The sequence below is a fragment of the Echiichthys vipera genome (assembly GCF_963691815.1).
Source record: "Echiichthys vipera genome assembly, chromosome: 5".
Classification (NCBI taxonomy): domain Eukaryota; kingdom Metazoa; phylum Chordata; class Actinopteri; order Perciformes; family Trachinidae; genus Echiichthys; species Echiichthys vipera.
In genome coordinates, this window is record NC_139830.1 from 26,135,694 (window position 1) to 26,152,985 (window position 17,292).

At 42.5% G+C, this 17,292-nt stretch overlaps 1 protein-coding gene across 1 annotated transcript in view; it reads left to right on the plus strand.

The window, feature by feature from the left end:
• Positions 1-6,356: 6,356 nt before the first annotated feature.
• aplp2 (amyloid beta (A4) precursor-like protein 2) overlaps positions 6,357-17,292 on the plus strand; it is a 58,870-nt gene continuing 47,934 nt past the window's right edge. Inside the window, exon 1 of the mRNA XM_083914050.1 lies at positions 6,357-6,642. Coding sequence (XP_083770176.1) covers positions 6,571-6,642 — 72 coding nt within the window. The 5' untranslated portion in view covers positions 6,357-6,570. The remainder of the gene's footprint in view (positions 6,643-17,292) is intronic.

A 17,292-nucleotide genomic window follows, 5' to 3' on the forward strand; every position in this document is an offset into this window, starting at 1 on the left:
ATGATAATATGTATGTTTCCGGTACCTTCACGTCTACAGTTGCCAAACTAACGCAATCAGACCAGCTGATTCATATGACAGTGAAGAGATGAAGTGTATATGAATACTGATTACTCATGTATTTGTAAATACATTCAGACTATTAAGGACAAATGGTTATGTTGGAACAAATCATATTTGTATTAATATTGTAGAGACCTGATAACATAGACCCACTGCCAAAAGGTGAGTGCTTTTAAAATACAGTTACAAAACCATACAGTCTATGGTCAAAAGAAGTGATCAGAACAGAAATAGTCACAAACAGTAAAATACTGACATTTGGAATAAGAGCAAAGTCAAGGATTCAGAGACTAGAGAGATTCAAACTTTCTAATCTCTCTAACAACAGGATCCCAGTAGCGCTGTTTAAAACCCCTATTATAGTCGGTACAGTTGGTGTTTATTTTGTTTTAGTTTTACCCACTTAAATAATGCAGTTTTTAACTCCTTCAAATCCACCTGAGTGCCTGCACTTTTTTCTTTCTCATTCTAATCTCTCTGTTGGTCACAGCTGGTGTTTACAACCATCTCACAGTGAATCATTTAAATTGCATTCCACTATTGTCAAATTAGAACCCAATAGGTTTCTTATGGGTTAAACACATTAAAAATAAAACTATGAAGTGTGTTACGCACTATGACCACGAGTCGAGTCAAGTCACGGTTATTTATATAGCACCATTCAACAGCAAGACCGGAACAGAGCAGACCTGTCCCATGTTTAGTCCTGACTCTGGGGACACAGAGCAGACCTGTCCCATGTTTAGTCCTGACTCTGGGGACACAGAGCAGACGTGTCCCATGTTTAGTCCTGACTCTGGGGACACAGAGCAGACGTGTCCCATGTTTAGTCCTGACTCTGGGGACACAGAGCAGACCTGTCCCATGTTTAGTTCTGACTCTGGGGACACAGAGCACACCTGTCCCATGTTTAGTCCTGACTCTGGGGACACGGAGCAGACCTGTCCCGTGTTTAGTCCTGACTCTGGGGACACAGAGCAGACCTGTCCCATGTTTAGTCCTGACTCTGGGGACACAGAGCAGACCTGTCCCATGTTTAGTCCTGACTCTGGGGACACAGAGCAGACCTGTCCCATGTTTAGTCCTGACTCTGGAGACTCAGAGCAGACCGGTCCCATTTTTAGTCCTGACTCTGGGGACACAGAGCAGACCTGTCCCATATTTAGTCCTGACTCTGGGGACACAGAGCAGACCTGTCCCATGTTTAGTCCTGACTCTGAGGACACAGAACAGACCTGTCCCATGTGTAGTCCTGACTCTGGGGACACAGAGCAGACCTGTCCCATGTTTAGTCCTGACTCTGGGGACACAGAGCAGACCTGTCCCAGAGGATCTGAGAGGTCTGGATGGTTCGTAGCTGAGCAGAAGATCAGAAATGTATTTTGGTCCTAAACCATTCAGTGCTTTGAAAAACCAACAGAAGTATTTTGAAATCAATTATTACCACAGGAGGGCAGTGTATACTGGTGATTAGACGGCATCACCTCAACTGTATTTCAATGCAAATTTCAATTCAATTTTATTTACAGTGCCAAATTATAACAAAAATTATCTCAGGACACTTTACAGAGTAGCTACAGACCACACTCTGTGACTTATTTATGATTTACATAGGCCCAACAATTCCTCCATAGAGAATGGTGGCAACGTAAACCTTCCCTGTCACAGGCAGGAACGTGGGAGCTTTGATACTCTTCTGAAATATATACTATCATATTAAATATATATCATATAATAAATACATTGATGTGATTTTGAGGGCTACAGCATAGTGCCACCAGTACAATCATTTGTCCTGCAGTTAGGAGTTAACTGGTGGGACTTTGTTGAGCTCATTGTGAGTTTAGTTAGTCGAGAATGATTATTATGTATGTGTTTCTTGAAATTATTCCTTATACTTCTCACATGATATATCTATAACACAATTGAGTGGAAATCTAGAAGAAAATGAGTTTACAAATTCAGGAAAATTCTTAATTAGAGTAGAGTGCTCTTCATGACAGGACTAAGGGAAGTTCCTGTTATACACCCTTACAATAAATATTGTTGACACCACTATAATACTGTTCCGCACTAATCACATGATGTTTGTTTAGATAACATTTGAAGCTTCCTAAGACTCTGTTGAGAGAGGAGTGATGCTGTATACCTTCAAAAAAGCTAAGTAAATGTATTAAAGAAAAGGAAAAGTAGCACTTAAATAAAGTTTGATGTGTTGTTACTCGACAACTGTCTCCTGGGGAGTGAAAATTAATTCTCATCTGTTTTTTTCCACAGGCCTGATTTGCAGAGGTGTCTTTGGATCAAATTGACACATCCCAAGATTAGACTTAACATGTGCAAATTTTGCTTGTTCAAACGTGTCTATCTGCTGATGTTTCAAAAATTAATAACCACTCTGAGTGTTCTCCCTGAAGCAAAGATCCCATTTATGGTGTTGGGTTTTTTTTCTTTTCAATAATCCATCAGTGTGTGTGTGTGCGTGTGTGTGCGTGTGTGTGCGTGTGTGCGCTTGTGTGTGTGTGCGTGTGTGTGCGTGTGTGCGTGTGTGTGTGTGCGTGCGTGTGTGTGTGTGTGTGTGTGTGTGTGCGTGCGTGTGTGCGTGTGTGCGTGCGTGCGTGCGTGTTTGAACACAGAAAATGTAATCTTTGTCTGTCATAACAAAGTCAACGTTCCCTCTGGTTGGATCATTTACTCAGTCTTTCTCTCCATAACATTGTGTATTCACTGAATCAAGAGAAACCTAAACAACAATTAGACATCAAAATAGCTTCTTTCTTTCGGAAAGAAGCTATTTGAATGCAGTTTCTTCTGCTTAAATACGATGCAAAACCAAGCAGCCCTTGAGAAAACAGCAGTAGTGTAGACAAAAGTCTACAAGTAACCCAACATGCGGGACTTGTACTTGCAATGGAGAGACTTAATCATTTGCAAAGCGGCATTGCTACTTCGTTAAAAGTACAGAACAATTAACAGTGAAATAAAGTTTCAAAGGTAAAATCTTCTACTGAAGATCATTGAGTTTCTGACTGTTTGGCGTTTGAAAAAAAACAACAAATATTTGAAGACATCGCCCTGTCTTTCTTTTATTTTCTATTTTAAGGGATAAGAAATCAATTGAAATAATTAACCAGAATGAATATTCATTATTTGATGTCCTAATTTAATGTATAACAATATTTCAGATTAGATAGGCTAAGCTTGTATCTTTTGTTTCTAAAATCTTATTCTGCACACTAAATACAGCTGTCAGGTAAGAATCCTCAGGTATGGGGTTAATATTTGCAGCCCAAATGTTGTGGAGGAGAAGTTTAACTTTGTTAAAGTAGTACCTACAGCATTGAAATAAATGTAGGTCTATGTCGAAGCCTTCTCAGCAGCAGCACCGAGACTCTGGAATAGTCTCCCTGAGAACAATATGACAACAGCAGAATCTTGATAGTCCTTTAAAATGTGTCTTAAGACCCACTTTAGCCCCTGACCCCTGCAATGATATGCATGAATGTCTGTTTTCACGTATGTGCACTATTCATGCATCATTTACCTATGCCATGGGACAATCTCCTTGCTTAGTTATGTTTGTGTCTCTGTTTTCAGTTGTACACTGTTATAGTTGCTGTTTGCTATGTGTATACAACTCTGGATGTGGGTACTCATTGTATAATGCTGACTTATTTATTTATTTATGAAATTGTTTTCCTTTCTCTATGTACTTGTACTTATTTTCTGTCATTGTGCTGCAACACCTGAATTTCCCCTCGGGGGAAATAAAAGCTTATCTTATCTTTTATTTTTCTACTGTGGTTTTTTGTTGCATATATTGACATTTTGCATTTCATATGTTATTTTATATATTGTTTTTTATTATATCGTCATTTATGTCAGGCACAGGAGGCCGTCCAGAGGGAGCATCAAAGCATGTTGGGTAGAGGTGTAACACATCAATCTGGATTGATAAATCGATTCTATCACCAATGCATTACTACTAATGCAAAGTGAAAATATGGATATACTGTATATCATCACGCGCCTTTATTTGAAATGTATTATTATTATTATTATTATTAAGAAGAGATTTTTGTATTTAGACTACAGACATTTTTATTTAAATATTTTGAAGGGTTCAGTAATACAAAAGTCAAATCTGTTTCATTGAGCTGTTTGTTACAATGGAAGTTTCTTTGTGTGAGATGATATAAATGTGACTGTTTGGGTTCTATGGGCAGATGATACTGTATCGTCTCATATCCTCTGCAAGCTAATGAACTGGAGAGTGCAGATTTGGTGATAACAGCACATATCGGATCGTTGTGCAAAGAACTGATATCACATCGGGATAAAACTTGTAGCCTAACACTCCTAAAAAATGTAAACAGCTAAACTGACTATTTTAAAGCATATAAAAACAAAATCCTCAATGACTAAAGGAAGACAGGTGAAAAAAGGTTGTTTTTTTTATACTAAAGGATATCACCATGAGTCTTCCTCAGTGGATTAGTTACATTAAGACAAATGCTTTTCTATTACTTGAGTTTTCTGAAATGTTATGTTTGAAAAAATGAAAATGAGACATTATCTAATACTGACTCTTGAATTTGAGAGGAAACTGCAGACATTAATAGACGTGTAGTAAAATAAACACCTAAATGTGTGTTTGGGATGTTTACATTGCACCAGTCTGAAAGAAGACATGTTAAGGAAGGAACCAAATGACCAAATGATGATTTTCCCCGGGGTGTCTCCCCTTAAGTAATGTTACATTAAAGGTTTTGCTGTTGTGTTTAGCATTACAAGGCCTATCCACATGCTTCTTAAGAATCAGGGTGAAACTATTCATAATTTAGGTCTGTGTGTGTTTTAATAGTCATTTTAAAAATTATTTCTTTAATGAGTCCTATAGCCCAACACTACTTGAAATACTTGTTCCTTAATAAAAAAGCATCCCAATGTTCAGCCTTCATGTGATGAACTTGTATTTACACATTATCCAGTAGCATGTGAGGATGACACCATTAGCCACATGTGACGAGGCTCTGGACCTGGTCCACCGAGAGATCGGGACATTGGACAAATCCCCAAACAGTTTGCTCTTTTCAATGTAGATGTTGACGATGCATTTACGTGTTTACAACAAAGTCTAATATTCTGCCATGATGTCCAAGAAGGTGCTTGTTCTCACTCTAACCTGAATATCAATATAATATGTACACAAGAAGTATGCTTACATAAACACATTTAGAGGGTAATTAGATCATAACAGCCTACAACTTTCTCTTTCACAAAGTAGATGTAAAATCTTGCAAAGGGCCGTTTCCCCCACAACCCAGGGAAGAAGCCCCTGGGCAAATATCTTGCCTCAGGAGTCATTTTGATCAATACAAACGGGATGACAAATACAGAAATTAATTTTTTATTGTTTCTAGAATGGTTTGATTTTGGTCAATAAATCTTGACTTGTAAGGCCTAGGAAAATCCCAACTGGAGAGAATAATATATAACTACTGTTGTTTAGCTATAATGTCATTCTGTTAAATGATCATTTACATGATCTCAGAGAAATCTAACATTTCAAGAGGAGACTACTTCAAATCCTTGATCCTTCAGGGGCTTCTTCCCTCAAAAACACCTGCTCTTACACTTTCACACTACAAAAGAAGGGTTGGTTGTTTTTGGTGCAAACTAACGATCCCCCTCCATGTGACTCACATGTTGACAGTCAAAAAAAGTTTGTATGGTTAAAAAACACAGATGCTTATTATGCACTGTCACAGTTCTGCCTTGGATCTGTGTCAACTGTTTTGAAAAAGGGTGTGAAAAATGTGAAACCAGTGATAATGTGTAAACACATTTACATGCCATTATTATAACAGAAATATTTTAAGTGATTATTATTATTATTATTATTATTGCATTTGTATTATTATTATTGGTAGTAGTTGTAGTATTATTATTATTATTATTATCATTATTATTATTATTATTATTATTATTGTTATTACATTATTATTATTAGTGGTACTAGTATTAATATTACTATGATTTTCATTAATATTATTATAATTATTAATATTATAATCATTATTATTATATAGTAGTAGTAGTTATAGTAGAAGTATTATTATTATTATTATTATTATGATTATGATTGCCCGCCCCACAGCACTAGTCCGGCGGGTGCTCCTGCAGCCGGCCGCCTGGTGGCGCAGTGCGCTGTGCTCCGTGCGGACCCCGCGAACCAGGGGAGGGAGGAGGCAGCAGCAGAGGCAGAGCAGCCGCGCCACACGGTCCACATTTCCACAGGAGCGCGACACTCAGTCTCCCACCAACAATCTCTGTCGAGCTCGGGTAACAACACAAGTGGAGCAGGACTCGTCCCGCTCTCCGGGACCGATTATCAGATTATTCCCAGGACTTGCTTTGCTCTTTATTCCCCCGGACGTCCCCGTTCACACAGAGCTCACGGGATATAAGTTATTTACAGTAGCACAACCGGAGCTCCTGGAAGAGATGGGTTCAGCCCCGGCGATATCCGTCCTTATTTTGGGCATTGTGGTTCCAGCGCTGGCCGGCTACATTGAGGTATGTACCGTGAATGCGTCCTGATTTATTCTGGGCCAGGTTGCTCTGACTCGGATCACAACACCGGCGCATGCAAAAGCAAATCTGCTCGGCCTGTATCATGTGTCCTTTCTTCCCATAATGGCTAAGCTCTGCTCATCTACTGTTTTACCTCGCTTGATGTGACTCTTTATTTTGTGAGGCTCTAATTACTTCTTCAACCGCAAGATTCCCACACAAGTGGCGGCTTTCATTGGATCGATTTCCGTTACTAATGGAAGTGCGTCTGTTCTTTAGTTTTAAAGGGTTTAGACGTGTCCATGCAGGCTCATATAATATCAGCTCCAGTTAAATATTAATGGGCTCGCTTTCAGGTCATCCCTCGCCTCATTCTTGAGCTCTGATTGTCGCTGTGAGTTGAACAGTGTGCTGTAACGAGAATTACAGCAGGGTTTGCTGCAGGGATCAAATGGAAGACAGCAGGCGCTTTGTCAGGCCTTTGGGCACACACGGGACTTCTGCAAGAGATCCCAATCTGTTTGCTTCCTGCGCACTTGTGTCCATCATGTGCAGGCCTGTGTTATTTTCTAAACAGACTGGAGGAAATGCTGCACCCAGGTATGCACACTCCAGCTTCTCCTGAGTCAACAGGTTGGCCCCCTCTAAGACCTTGTGTATTTGAATGTCTCTGTAGTCCTTATTACAGTCTGAACCTTCAGAATACTGCAGAGTCCATTTATAGTCCATATGTAGGTCCTCCTTTGCAAACACACCCACTCACACACGTGCACACACCCCTTAACCTACCCGATGTCCTATTTTCCTGCTGGCTCTCACAAGTTATTGTCCCTGAACACAGATGCCTACAGTGTCAAACAGTGTGTGTGTGTGTGTGTGTGTGTGCGTGTGTGTGTGTGTGTGTGTGTGCGTGTGTGTGCGTGTGTGTGTCAGTCAGTGGATAACAATGCACCCATTTTCAGAGCACCCCCACAAACACATGTTCCTGCTGAAGCAACCAAGACAAAACATTTTTTTTACAAGACGTCACCTCCTGGCACTGTTGTCCAAAGTGGTTATTAGGGAATGTTCCTATCTCTCACGCATTTGCGACAAAAAACTCCACCATTTTGAGGCAATATTGGCTGGCATTGTGTTGTGGGGAAATAATGGTTATTATGTCCCCAACAAAATCCATGCTGCTGCACTCTCACTACAAAGACCTGTCCCCTCTGCAATGATTGCCTCCTCGGTCAGCCTTTCCTAACTGCACGGACGTGCTGGTCGATACCGGACAGACTCTCCTGAGATGATTCATGGACCAAATCAATGATTTCTTTCCGATCAGTCACCCAGATTAAATTGAGAAATTTATGGTGGCTTGACTTTAAGGCGCAGGCTGAGGATTCCTGTGGTGTAATAAATGGCCAAGGCTTTTTTCTTTGTTTGATTTGGCATTTCTCTTTGCAGTAGAGCACCACGTGGATAGACCCCTTCTTTGAATCCAAATGCACACTGTCTACTGGAAAGACTTAATACTTAAGTGGAAGGAAAGAAACACCTAATTACAGGCTCCATCTGTAGGGTAAAACACCAACACGAACACCTTTGAGTTGGAGAAACTATTGAACAAATCCAAAGAGATACATTTATTCGATTTCTGCATCCAGTTAAACGTCACTGTGTGTAGAGATGAACCGATCCAGTTTTTTCCAATCCAGTCTGACGCCGATACCCGACACCGATCTGATACTTCTGTTGAATGAATGAACCGTAGACTTTGCCATGTGAGTGAAGGCATCAAACATTTAGTCATGTAAAAAAAGTTAACAAATTAACACAGATATAAATGTATTTAATATTATTTATTAACAACTAACAAAGTGTACATTGGCAGCAAAAATTAATAAATAACACTGCCGTGTAAAGTGCACTGCAAACAGTTATTTTAAACTGTCATATAAACTATAGCAGCTGCCGGAAACAGTGTATGATAATAAAAAAAGAAACGTATCGGCCTCATTCATCCGATATCCCATCCAACTAATTATTCAATATCAGAAATCGGATCGGTTCCTCTCTAATTGTGTGTCTGTCTTTCCTGTGTATTTCTCAATAGGTTGAACCAAATGAGGTTGGTTGCTGTTGCTGTTGTATATCAGTGAAGCTGCTGCTGCTGCTGCTGGTGTGTGTGTGTGTGTGTGTGTGTGTGTGTGTGTGTGTTGGGGTGGACCGGGCCCTGCTGATGAGCCTGTGGACTCACAGCTGAGGTAGATATTGCTGTGCTGACACGCTGACTGCACTCCCCTGGACCTTGAGCTTGAATTTACGAGCCGGCGAGGGGCTCCTCAGAGATTCACTGGTGGTCAGGGGTGGTTTATTCCCTCTGCTCCACCTCTCTCCTTCCATTGTTCCTCATCTCTTTGTGGATTGCGATTGTCGAAGATGGTGCCAGCAGACTGGAGCGGCCCTCTTATTTCAGTTCCTTCCTTTCAAGCGTGTTTGGGATACTTCAGCTGTGTAAACGTTGTTTTGTTTTGTCAGATACCTGTTAGGGTGCCAGACTGTGAGCTTTTGTTTCTTCAGCTGGGTTTCACCCCCTCTCATCTGAGCATCTGTGTGTCGCAGGCCCTGCAGTCTGCAGTGCCACTGAGCTACATTTTGCCCTGCTGATTTCTAGCTGTTTTTTCCCTGTGTTTTACCTCATAATTTCGTATCCCTTTTTGTATCTGTAAAAACAACTAGTTTCACTCTCTCGGGGGATATCCAGGGTGAGCAGCTGTATCTTTTGTGGATCCAATTAGAAATAGGGTGCAGGCTAGAACCACATAGCAGGTTTACCCAGAGAATTGCATCATACTGAGGCATTTGCTGATATGATTCCCATTGGATTAATGGAATACATCATATCTGGAACGGTCAATGCATGCAGTACATTTTATTCTCTGCTGACTTAAGCAAGCAGAGATTACCACCGCCATGACACACTGTAAAAATGTGCATTACGCAACACAAATTCCAATTTTTATGCTTGTCGTAAAATCCAAAAAACGTTGGTGTCAAATAAATCAACACGTGCCTTAATCCAGCAAGAAAGAACTTGTATGGAAGAGACTTGTTTAAAATCTGCAGTGCTAACTCATCGAGTGGCTCTGGCTTTATGGGGTCTGCTTTCAAACATGCCCAGAGCGGCTCTCGAGGAGTGGACAAGCAGATCCAATCAACACAAATGCAGAAATGCTGGAAGAAAAAGAAAACAAATCTGCAAGCATGACCCCAGAAAAAGACGTTGGTGCTGTGCTCGTTGCTCTCTGGTTGCAGTCCTCTTGCAGCAGCCGATTTCCTCTTATCATCTTAAGTCTGCGTGCGTGCATGGCTGTGTGTGCTCGTAGGCGAGCATTGATATTAAAGTGTGCTCCTGTGTGCCTCCATGTGCATATTTGCTCAGGATATGGGCTGATAGTGAACAATTGCATGTGAATGAATGCCCCCAGTTGGCTGCGATTGTCGGGGCGGGTGCTTTGGAGCCGGCTGTTAGCGGGGCTGAATAATTCCCTATGAGGGCCTTTTGTGTGCCCCTGAATAGCAGGCACACCCCAAGGTGTCGTTACTATACAGAGGTGATCGAGATACCGAGCAGAGACAAGGGCAAGAGCTGACTGTTGCTGATGTCTCACACCTGGATAAAAACCCAAAACAATCCGTATAGCATTTGCATTTGATGGTGATCTCTCAATAGTTTGATGAGGGCGGTGGAGCAGAGTTAAAGCCTCTCGTAGGCTGTTCCTTCTCTCCTCTAAGCCATAAAGATTGCCTCTTCCACGTTCTGCCGTGCCAATCAAGTTGAAGGCAGCAGCATGTGCTCCATCGGCTGAAAATCCGCCCAACTCGCCCTTGAATTTGTAGATTAGTGCCTAAAACCTTGCTTTCAATTGTTGGGACAGCGCCCTATCCCTGTGAATCCTCTTAGCGACAAGAAACACTGGGTGCTTATAGATCTGCTAAGGGAAAGGTACTAATCCCAAAGCCCTACCCTTCTCCGTAGCTCCTGCAATCACACATATGCTCACTCCCCCACTCGCCCACTCGCTCAGTCAAACCCTCATTTCCAAGCTCTGCAGAGGGAAACTGACTTCAAAGTTCCACCGAACAATGTGAGTCACCTTTGTGTAATATCAGTGGTGTTCGCTCAACATATAAGTTTGATCTTCTGTGTTCTATGACTAACAGTGGTAAGGGATGTCTGATTGAATCTAAGCCCTTATTCTCTGTCCTTTCATTTCCTCAAAGACACCTTCCTTCCTCATACATCTGCACTTTTCTGTTTCCGTCTGTCTCTCCGTCTTCTTCTCGGTGCCTTGGCTGTTTCTTCCTCCATGCCTGTGCACGTCTCCTGAAGCTATTCCATCGACAGACACGCTCTCTCATCCTGGGGATTTAAATAGAGAGGCCTCATCAGGCGAGCCTTGTTCTCACGATGCCAGGCTTTGTCTCCCAGGCTCTGCGTGCGCTCTAATTATCCCAAGTGATTGGAGTTGCCTCCCTTTTTTTGCAACTGGAAATGCATCTTTGTGTGTCTGGATATGCCTCTGAAATGTGTGTGTGTGTTTGTATGGCTGAATCCTCTTACAGCTCAGCTCATCACATATTTAGTCAGGTTTTCTCAGTGAGAGATCCTGAGCGACGGGGACTTGGTGCGGAGTGAGTGGGTTCAAATCGGCACACTCATGACTGCACAGCGCTTAAGTTGCACCAGGCCTCCTGCCATATGTAGGCCAATCTGCACAGACTCGACAATCCTCCTCGTGTACATGCAGCCAACGTGAGCGCCACTACACCTGAGTGTGTTTTTCGACAATAGCCTGGCTCAGCTCGGCTGCATGAGAATTCCTTTTGTCAGTTTATATGCCAGAGTGCTCAGGAATGCATAGCCCGAAGTGCAAACGGCTCGCTGCATTGTTCAGTGAGCGGCTCTCTTCCTGTGATAGCGCTATGAGAGTGAGAGAGTGACTATACACTCGGACTAGTTCAGTAGACAAAAAAACATCCCCGTAGTCCCTTTGAAGGGAGCCCTGCCATTTCAGATTTTATTTTTTAATGTTTTTCAGTTTGAGAATGTGAAGAGAGTCAACGTAGGTGGGTTAAACTCTGTCACCCCCCTACTCAGTGTGTGTGTGTGTGTGTCCCTGTGGCTCAGTGAGTCACTCTTGCTGCTTGGGTTTTTCTTCCCATGAATAAAATATCTAGTGTGCTATCTATGAGTTATAGTGCACTTGTTCCTCTGCTTATAGCCTCACCTGTCTCTTCCTGAGTCCCTGTCTGTCCATACGTGAGGAAGACTATATGGCTACATCCACACTACTAGGTTTTCATTTTTGAACCGCGTTCAAACCAAAATGATCTCTGTACTCACCAGTGTTTTGGCACCGTTTCAGAGCTCATCGCTGTCCACACTAACACCCCTTCAAACGCTCATAAATGAATGCTGCTATACATGGGGATTGTTGCAAATCGCTTGAATAATAGCTTGCCTCTTGAACATGTAGGCAGTAGTAGCATTATAAAATGCAGAATTTAACTGCACAACAGCTGCTCGCATCGACATCAAGGTCAGAAACAGCTGTAATTCGTTCTTCATGTTGAATCCACCACCGGTAGTCAAGGCTGATGCGAGCTGATATTTGTTTTCTGCTGTAAAAATGTCACGTCATATGGGTGTGACTAATCAGGGAAGGATACCTGGGGACTGACCCATCAGCTCCAAAGGTCTTTGTCTCTGCCCATCCAGTCTAAAAGGCAACCGTGGAGTTATCTAACCAAAAGGGGGACAGCAGAATTTCCAAAAGTCTCCTTTTCAGGGATTCTATAATGCAGGAGTAGTGTGTACGCCAGGCATAAACGTAGTAAAAGTAATGCGTTTTAAAATGAAAACGTGGTTGTGGCTTATGTCTGCTGTCCCCTCCCTGTCTTATTCAGGTGCGTAGATCGGTGAGTCACACGCAGGCTCTGATAAGGCATGTGCACTGATTTGTCTGCCATTTTTTTTGGTCTGAACAAAGAGAAATAGAATGGGGCAGGCAGCTTAAAATCAAAGAGCCAGTTTGACTGTGTGCCAGGCATTGTTTTCCACTGTTTGCATGCATAACTGTACCGGGAAAATGTGAGAGCATAAATTACTCAGGGGCTTTTTTGAATTGTTTGGCTTTTAGGGTTTTTGCCTTCATATTTGAATTCATCTTCAACTAAACTTTATCGTGAATCAGGCCCGGTTTTTCAAACTGCAGTTATAATTTATGTGTCTTTTCTTAGTGCTTTGTATTTGTAAGTGAGAGCTCCAGTGTGTAGATAGATGGGCTGTCTCTGTGTCTCTCATATACGTGGTGTTTGTGACTGTCAGAGCCACAGTGTCTATTTTTTGTGGTTTTGTGGTGAGTGAGAGCCATGAGAAATCCTCCCCTTAACCTATCTGCATGCCCAGGTATAATCACAGTGCTACATATTTATAGCTGATAGCAAGGGGGAGGATGTGGTGCTCTTGCCTTGATAAGCTGGCTGGATGACTGGCAGGCTGCCCTGCTGCTATAGGGCTCTGTTTTGCTGAGCAACGCTGCACAAATACGCCATCCAGTGCCAGGGAAAACAGAGCATGTTAGTTCCAGCTGCCTCCCTTTCCATCTTCCTGCTTACCAAGCTTTCTTAATATCTCTCCACTCTTTACCCCCATGCCTGTAGTGAAAATGGTATCATCCAGACTGGAACCAACGGTAGCATGGAGTCCATCCTGTGTCTTTTTTCCACCCTGAAGTTTATCCTTTTTTTTTCTCAGGAGAGTGGGGGGAAATGAAAATGTCAGAACTGTAAGAGATAGAAGCAGTGCAGTGTTACTGTATACCCCCAGAGAGGCCTGTGCTGCTGCTGCTGCTGCTGCTGGTGCTTCAGCTATGTGACGGCCCTGTTAGCAGCCTGTCTGATACAGCACTTTCTCAAGGTGGCCAAGGACAAACAGAAGCTCTAAAGGATGGTCCACTTGGGACATAGACAGAACTAGGGGGAGGTTTCACCTGCAAAGGAAAGAAGGGAGAACGGAAGAGGCTAGCGTTCCACCTTGGACGTCTGAGACTGAACACAGTTCTCTTCCTGTAATAGAAATTACATTTATAACTCCCTACTTACCTTTAAGCTCCTACTGCCATACACTGTCATTCTTTTGATGAGGTGTCTATGCATGATGAAGGGATAAAGCCCTTTTAGATCACCTCCTGCCCTCACAGAAGCAATAAAAACCACTTGGTTTGTTTATTTTATCATTTAAAGGGAAGGCAAAACATAAATGAGAGTCTGAACCCAGCTGGAATTCATTGGACATGATTTCCTCAGTCTAACACCCCAGATGATTGAGTGGGTGAAATTAATGTGGTTGAATGCTAGCAGGAAATCCAGGGAAATAAAGGACATTCATGAGACACATGTATATTTCACTGAGAGTATGTACAGCAACTCCCTATTATGTCTCAGTCTGTATTTCCCTTTATTTCCCCTGCATCCACTGTACAGCTGTTCAGGAAGACGGTTTTATTATGCAGAAACAATAACCTTGAAGGAGACAAAAAGATAGAGCAGACAGCTGTGGGGCTGCAAATAAGGCTTATTTTCACCACTGATTATTTGTTGATCATTTTTTAAAACAAAAAAAAAGTGTCAGGTGTCTTTTATCCCATCAGCAGTTCAAAATGCGAAGATACTTAATTCATAATGATATAAAACAGAGAAAACCTCCACATTTGAGTAGCTACAACCAGCAATTATATATCATTTTTGCTTGATAAATGATTTAAAGGTCCCATATTGTAAAGATTTCCCTATCTTTTTCTATTATAAAGAAGGCTGAGGTGTTATATAAATACTGTGAGTATTAAAGTATTAAAACGCTCAATCCTGTATTCAGAAACTGCCTCTAAACGAGTCGCCAGGACTTCTGTACAGTGGTGATGTCAAAACGATACTTTATAAAGGTAGAAAATGCCGCTACAGTCGACTTACAGTTACAGCAGACTGGGCTTTTCCAGGAGGGGGGGTCTTAAAGAGACAGTCCCTGAAATGGAGTGTTTCAGACAGAGAGTATATTCAGACAGACATTATGAGGAAAAATAATGTGTTTTTAGAACATTAAAGCATTAAACTTAATGTTTGTTCTAGTAACCAAAAGATTCACGTATAAACCTGAAAATGAGCATAAAATATCCCCTTTAACAGATGAATTAATCATCAAAGGGATCAGTAAATTGTTGAGTGGCTAATCATCAATTAATCAACTGATTGTTTCTGCACTGGTAGTTCCCCAGTGTATGGTATGTGTGCATTAGTGTGTGTGTGCCGTGTTTTACTGCATGCCCAAGGCATTATTGTAGGCAGTATATTTAGCATTCTGCACCAGACCTCTCTCCACCCAGATCAGACAGTGGCTGAGCTATGACCCTGATATTATCCTTGTACTATCTCTCTTATTAATTCTCTAACTAATGACCAGTAGAGGTTTCCATTATCTGTCACAAGAAGTTATTATAGGACCATTTGCACTGAAACATCTGAGGGAAATGACTCCTAGCAACAATGGTTGTGAGGCATCAAGCCATGAATTCGGAGTGCTGCCTGTCAGATCATGAGTTGAAGGACAGCTCATGTCATTTGACATCATGTGTACATTTTTTTGTTACAACCATTTCCATTTCTCAAAAGAATGCCCTGAAATGGCACTTTTTTTCTCATTACAAAGCTGCGGCTCAGGAAGTCTGCAGCCATGCACCTCTATCATCCATTTTGATCTGAGATAAAAACCAATCAAGCATTCTAGAGAATTCCATTAGTTTGATGAGATATGAATAAAGCTTCGAGCGCAAATCTGAAATAGTCTGCTGTTTTCAGACAAACCCATTAAAAGTCATTTGATCTTCTGCAGCTAATTATAGAGCCTTCTGAGCAGCGAGCCGCCTTCACCGGACTCCACCTCCTCCATTCCCCACCTACCCTCCAACCGCTCCCTTCAGTGTTCATCACATCCCCTCCTTATGTTTTGGGAGCCTATTTAGCGTCACTGCGCTATTATTGAGGTGCTGGGAGCTGACAGGCGTCCCAGTCATGCAAGGGCGTAGGGATTTATCTGCCTCATAGTTGCTGTCATTGCATGGTTTGGATTTTGAATCTCTCCAAGAGAAGCAGGGCTGCAACAGAGGGGTCAGACTTGGGCTGTACACTGTAGGGAAAGACACAGGAGGTGGGGGAGCAAGGTCAATCGGTTGAGAAAAAGCAAGTGCAGTAGACAGGCTCAGAGATGAATGCTCCTGCTGTTAAGTCTGTGTCTTCTCCATAGAGACGTGACTGATTAGCTGTTGGCCTCAGCATGTCTCACTTGAGTTATACTCCTCACTAGTCTGATTGAAATCCCTCCGCCCTCCCCCAGAGGAGAGGCTGAGGGAGGGCAGAGCAGGGCTTAATGACAGATAAGCATATCTACATTACATCCATCATTTTCCACTGGCAAAGATGGCCTCCCTTGCATTGCCCGGAGCATCACAGGCTAATGCAGACACGTGGGCTGTGTCTCTGCTTCACTGCTCGGTGACTGCAGGGGAGAAAAAGGAGCAGGGAGATCCGCAATCAGAGCACAAACTCATTTGAAATCAGCTTGGGTGGTCATGGGAGAGCGGAGGTAAAACGGCTGCCGTCCGTAACTTATCCCCAAGTGTCGTCACTATGACTGAACGATGTAATAAAACCTTGTACGCTGAGGATAAAAAATTATTTTGAATTTGAGTTTTAAATATTCAATTTGTTCTCAAAAATGTGTTCTGCGAGCTGAACCCACCCTCCCTCCAAACCCCCCTACAGGGCTTCCATCAATTCAAAGGTGTTAAAATTAGTTTTAGAATCAAAGTCAAACCCCTGGTATCATGCCATTAGTGGTAAGGTCAACAACTTCCTCCTCTCTTTTAGCATTTCCACGCAGTACATCTGTCACCTGCTATCATTTCATGTTGTCAGATCTTTTTGGAAACATTGCGTGTCCTTGATCTCGTTCTTCCTCCTGCAGTTATCTGGCGGGTCTCCTGCTCCAGCGCGGCCTCGCCACAACTCATGGCTGCCTTGTAGCGACTGAATGTGATATTTCCATGTTGTCCTTGAAACTGCTTTCCTCTGTCTGCTCTCAATGTCAGCTCCCACTAAGCAGCGTTCCCTTCACAGTCTCTCTGACTGTACTGCGCCACACAGGACAAATTGACTATTTTATGTCTTACTTTGTTCACTGGAACATTCTGTCCTTGTGCTTCCCTCTCCTCTCGCTCTACTATCCCTCTATTACACCTCTCACCTCATGGCTGCCTTTGCTTCCTCGCTTCCCTGATTTCTCTTTTGCTTGCTCGACAATTACGTGCTCATTAATTGAGGGAGTCCAGGCAGCTGAGAGAAAGACGTTAGTGACAGGGCGGGAGGCCTCGCTGAGGTGCCCTGTGACTGTTGTTCCTTTATTGACAAGTCTGCCTGCCAGCCTGCCTGGTGCTGAGGAGCAGCCGTGTGGTGCTGCATGCTGATGAGCATAGAGTCATCCAGCAGGAAAATATAAAAACGGGAGTGACGGAAGGAAGGAGGGTGGGAGGGAGGGAAGGATGCAGTACTGTG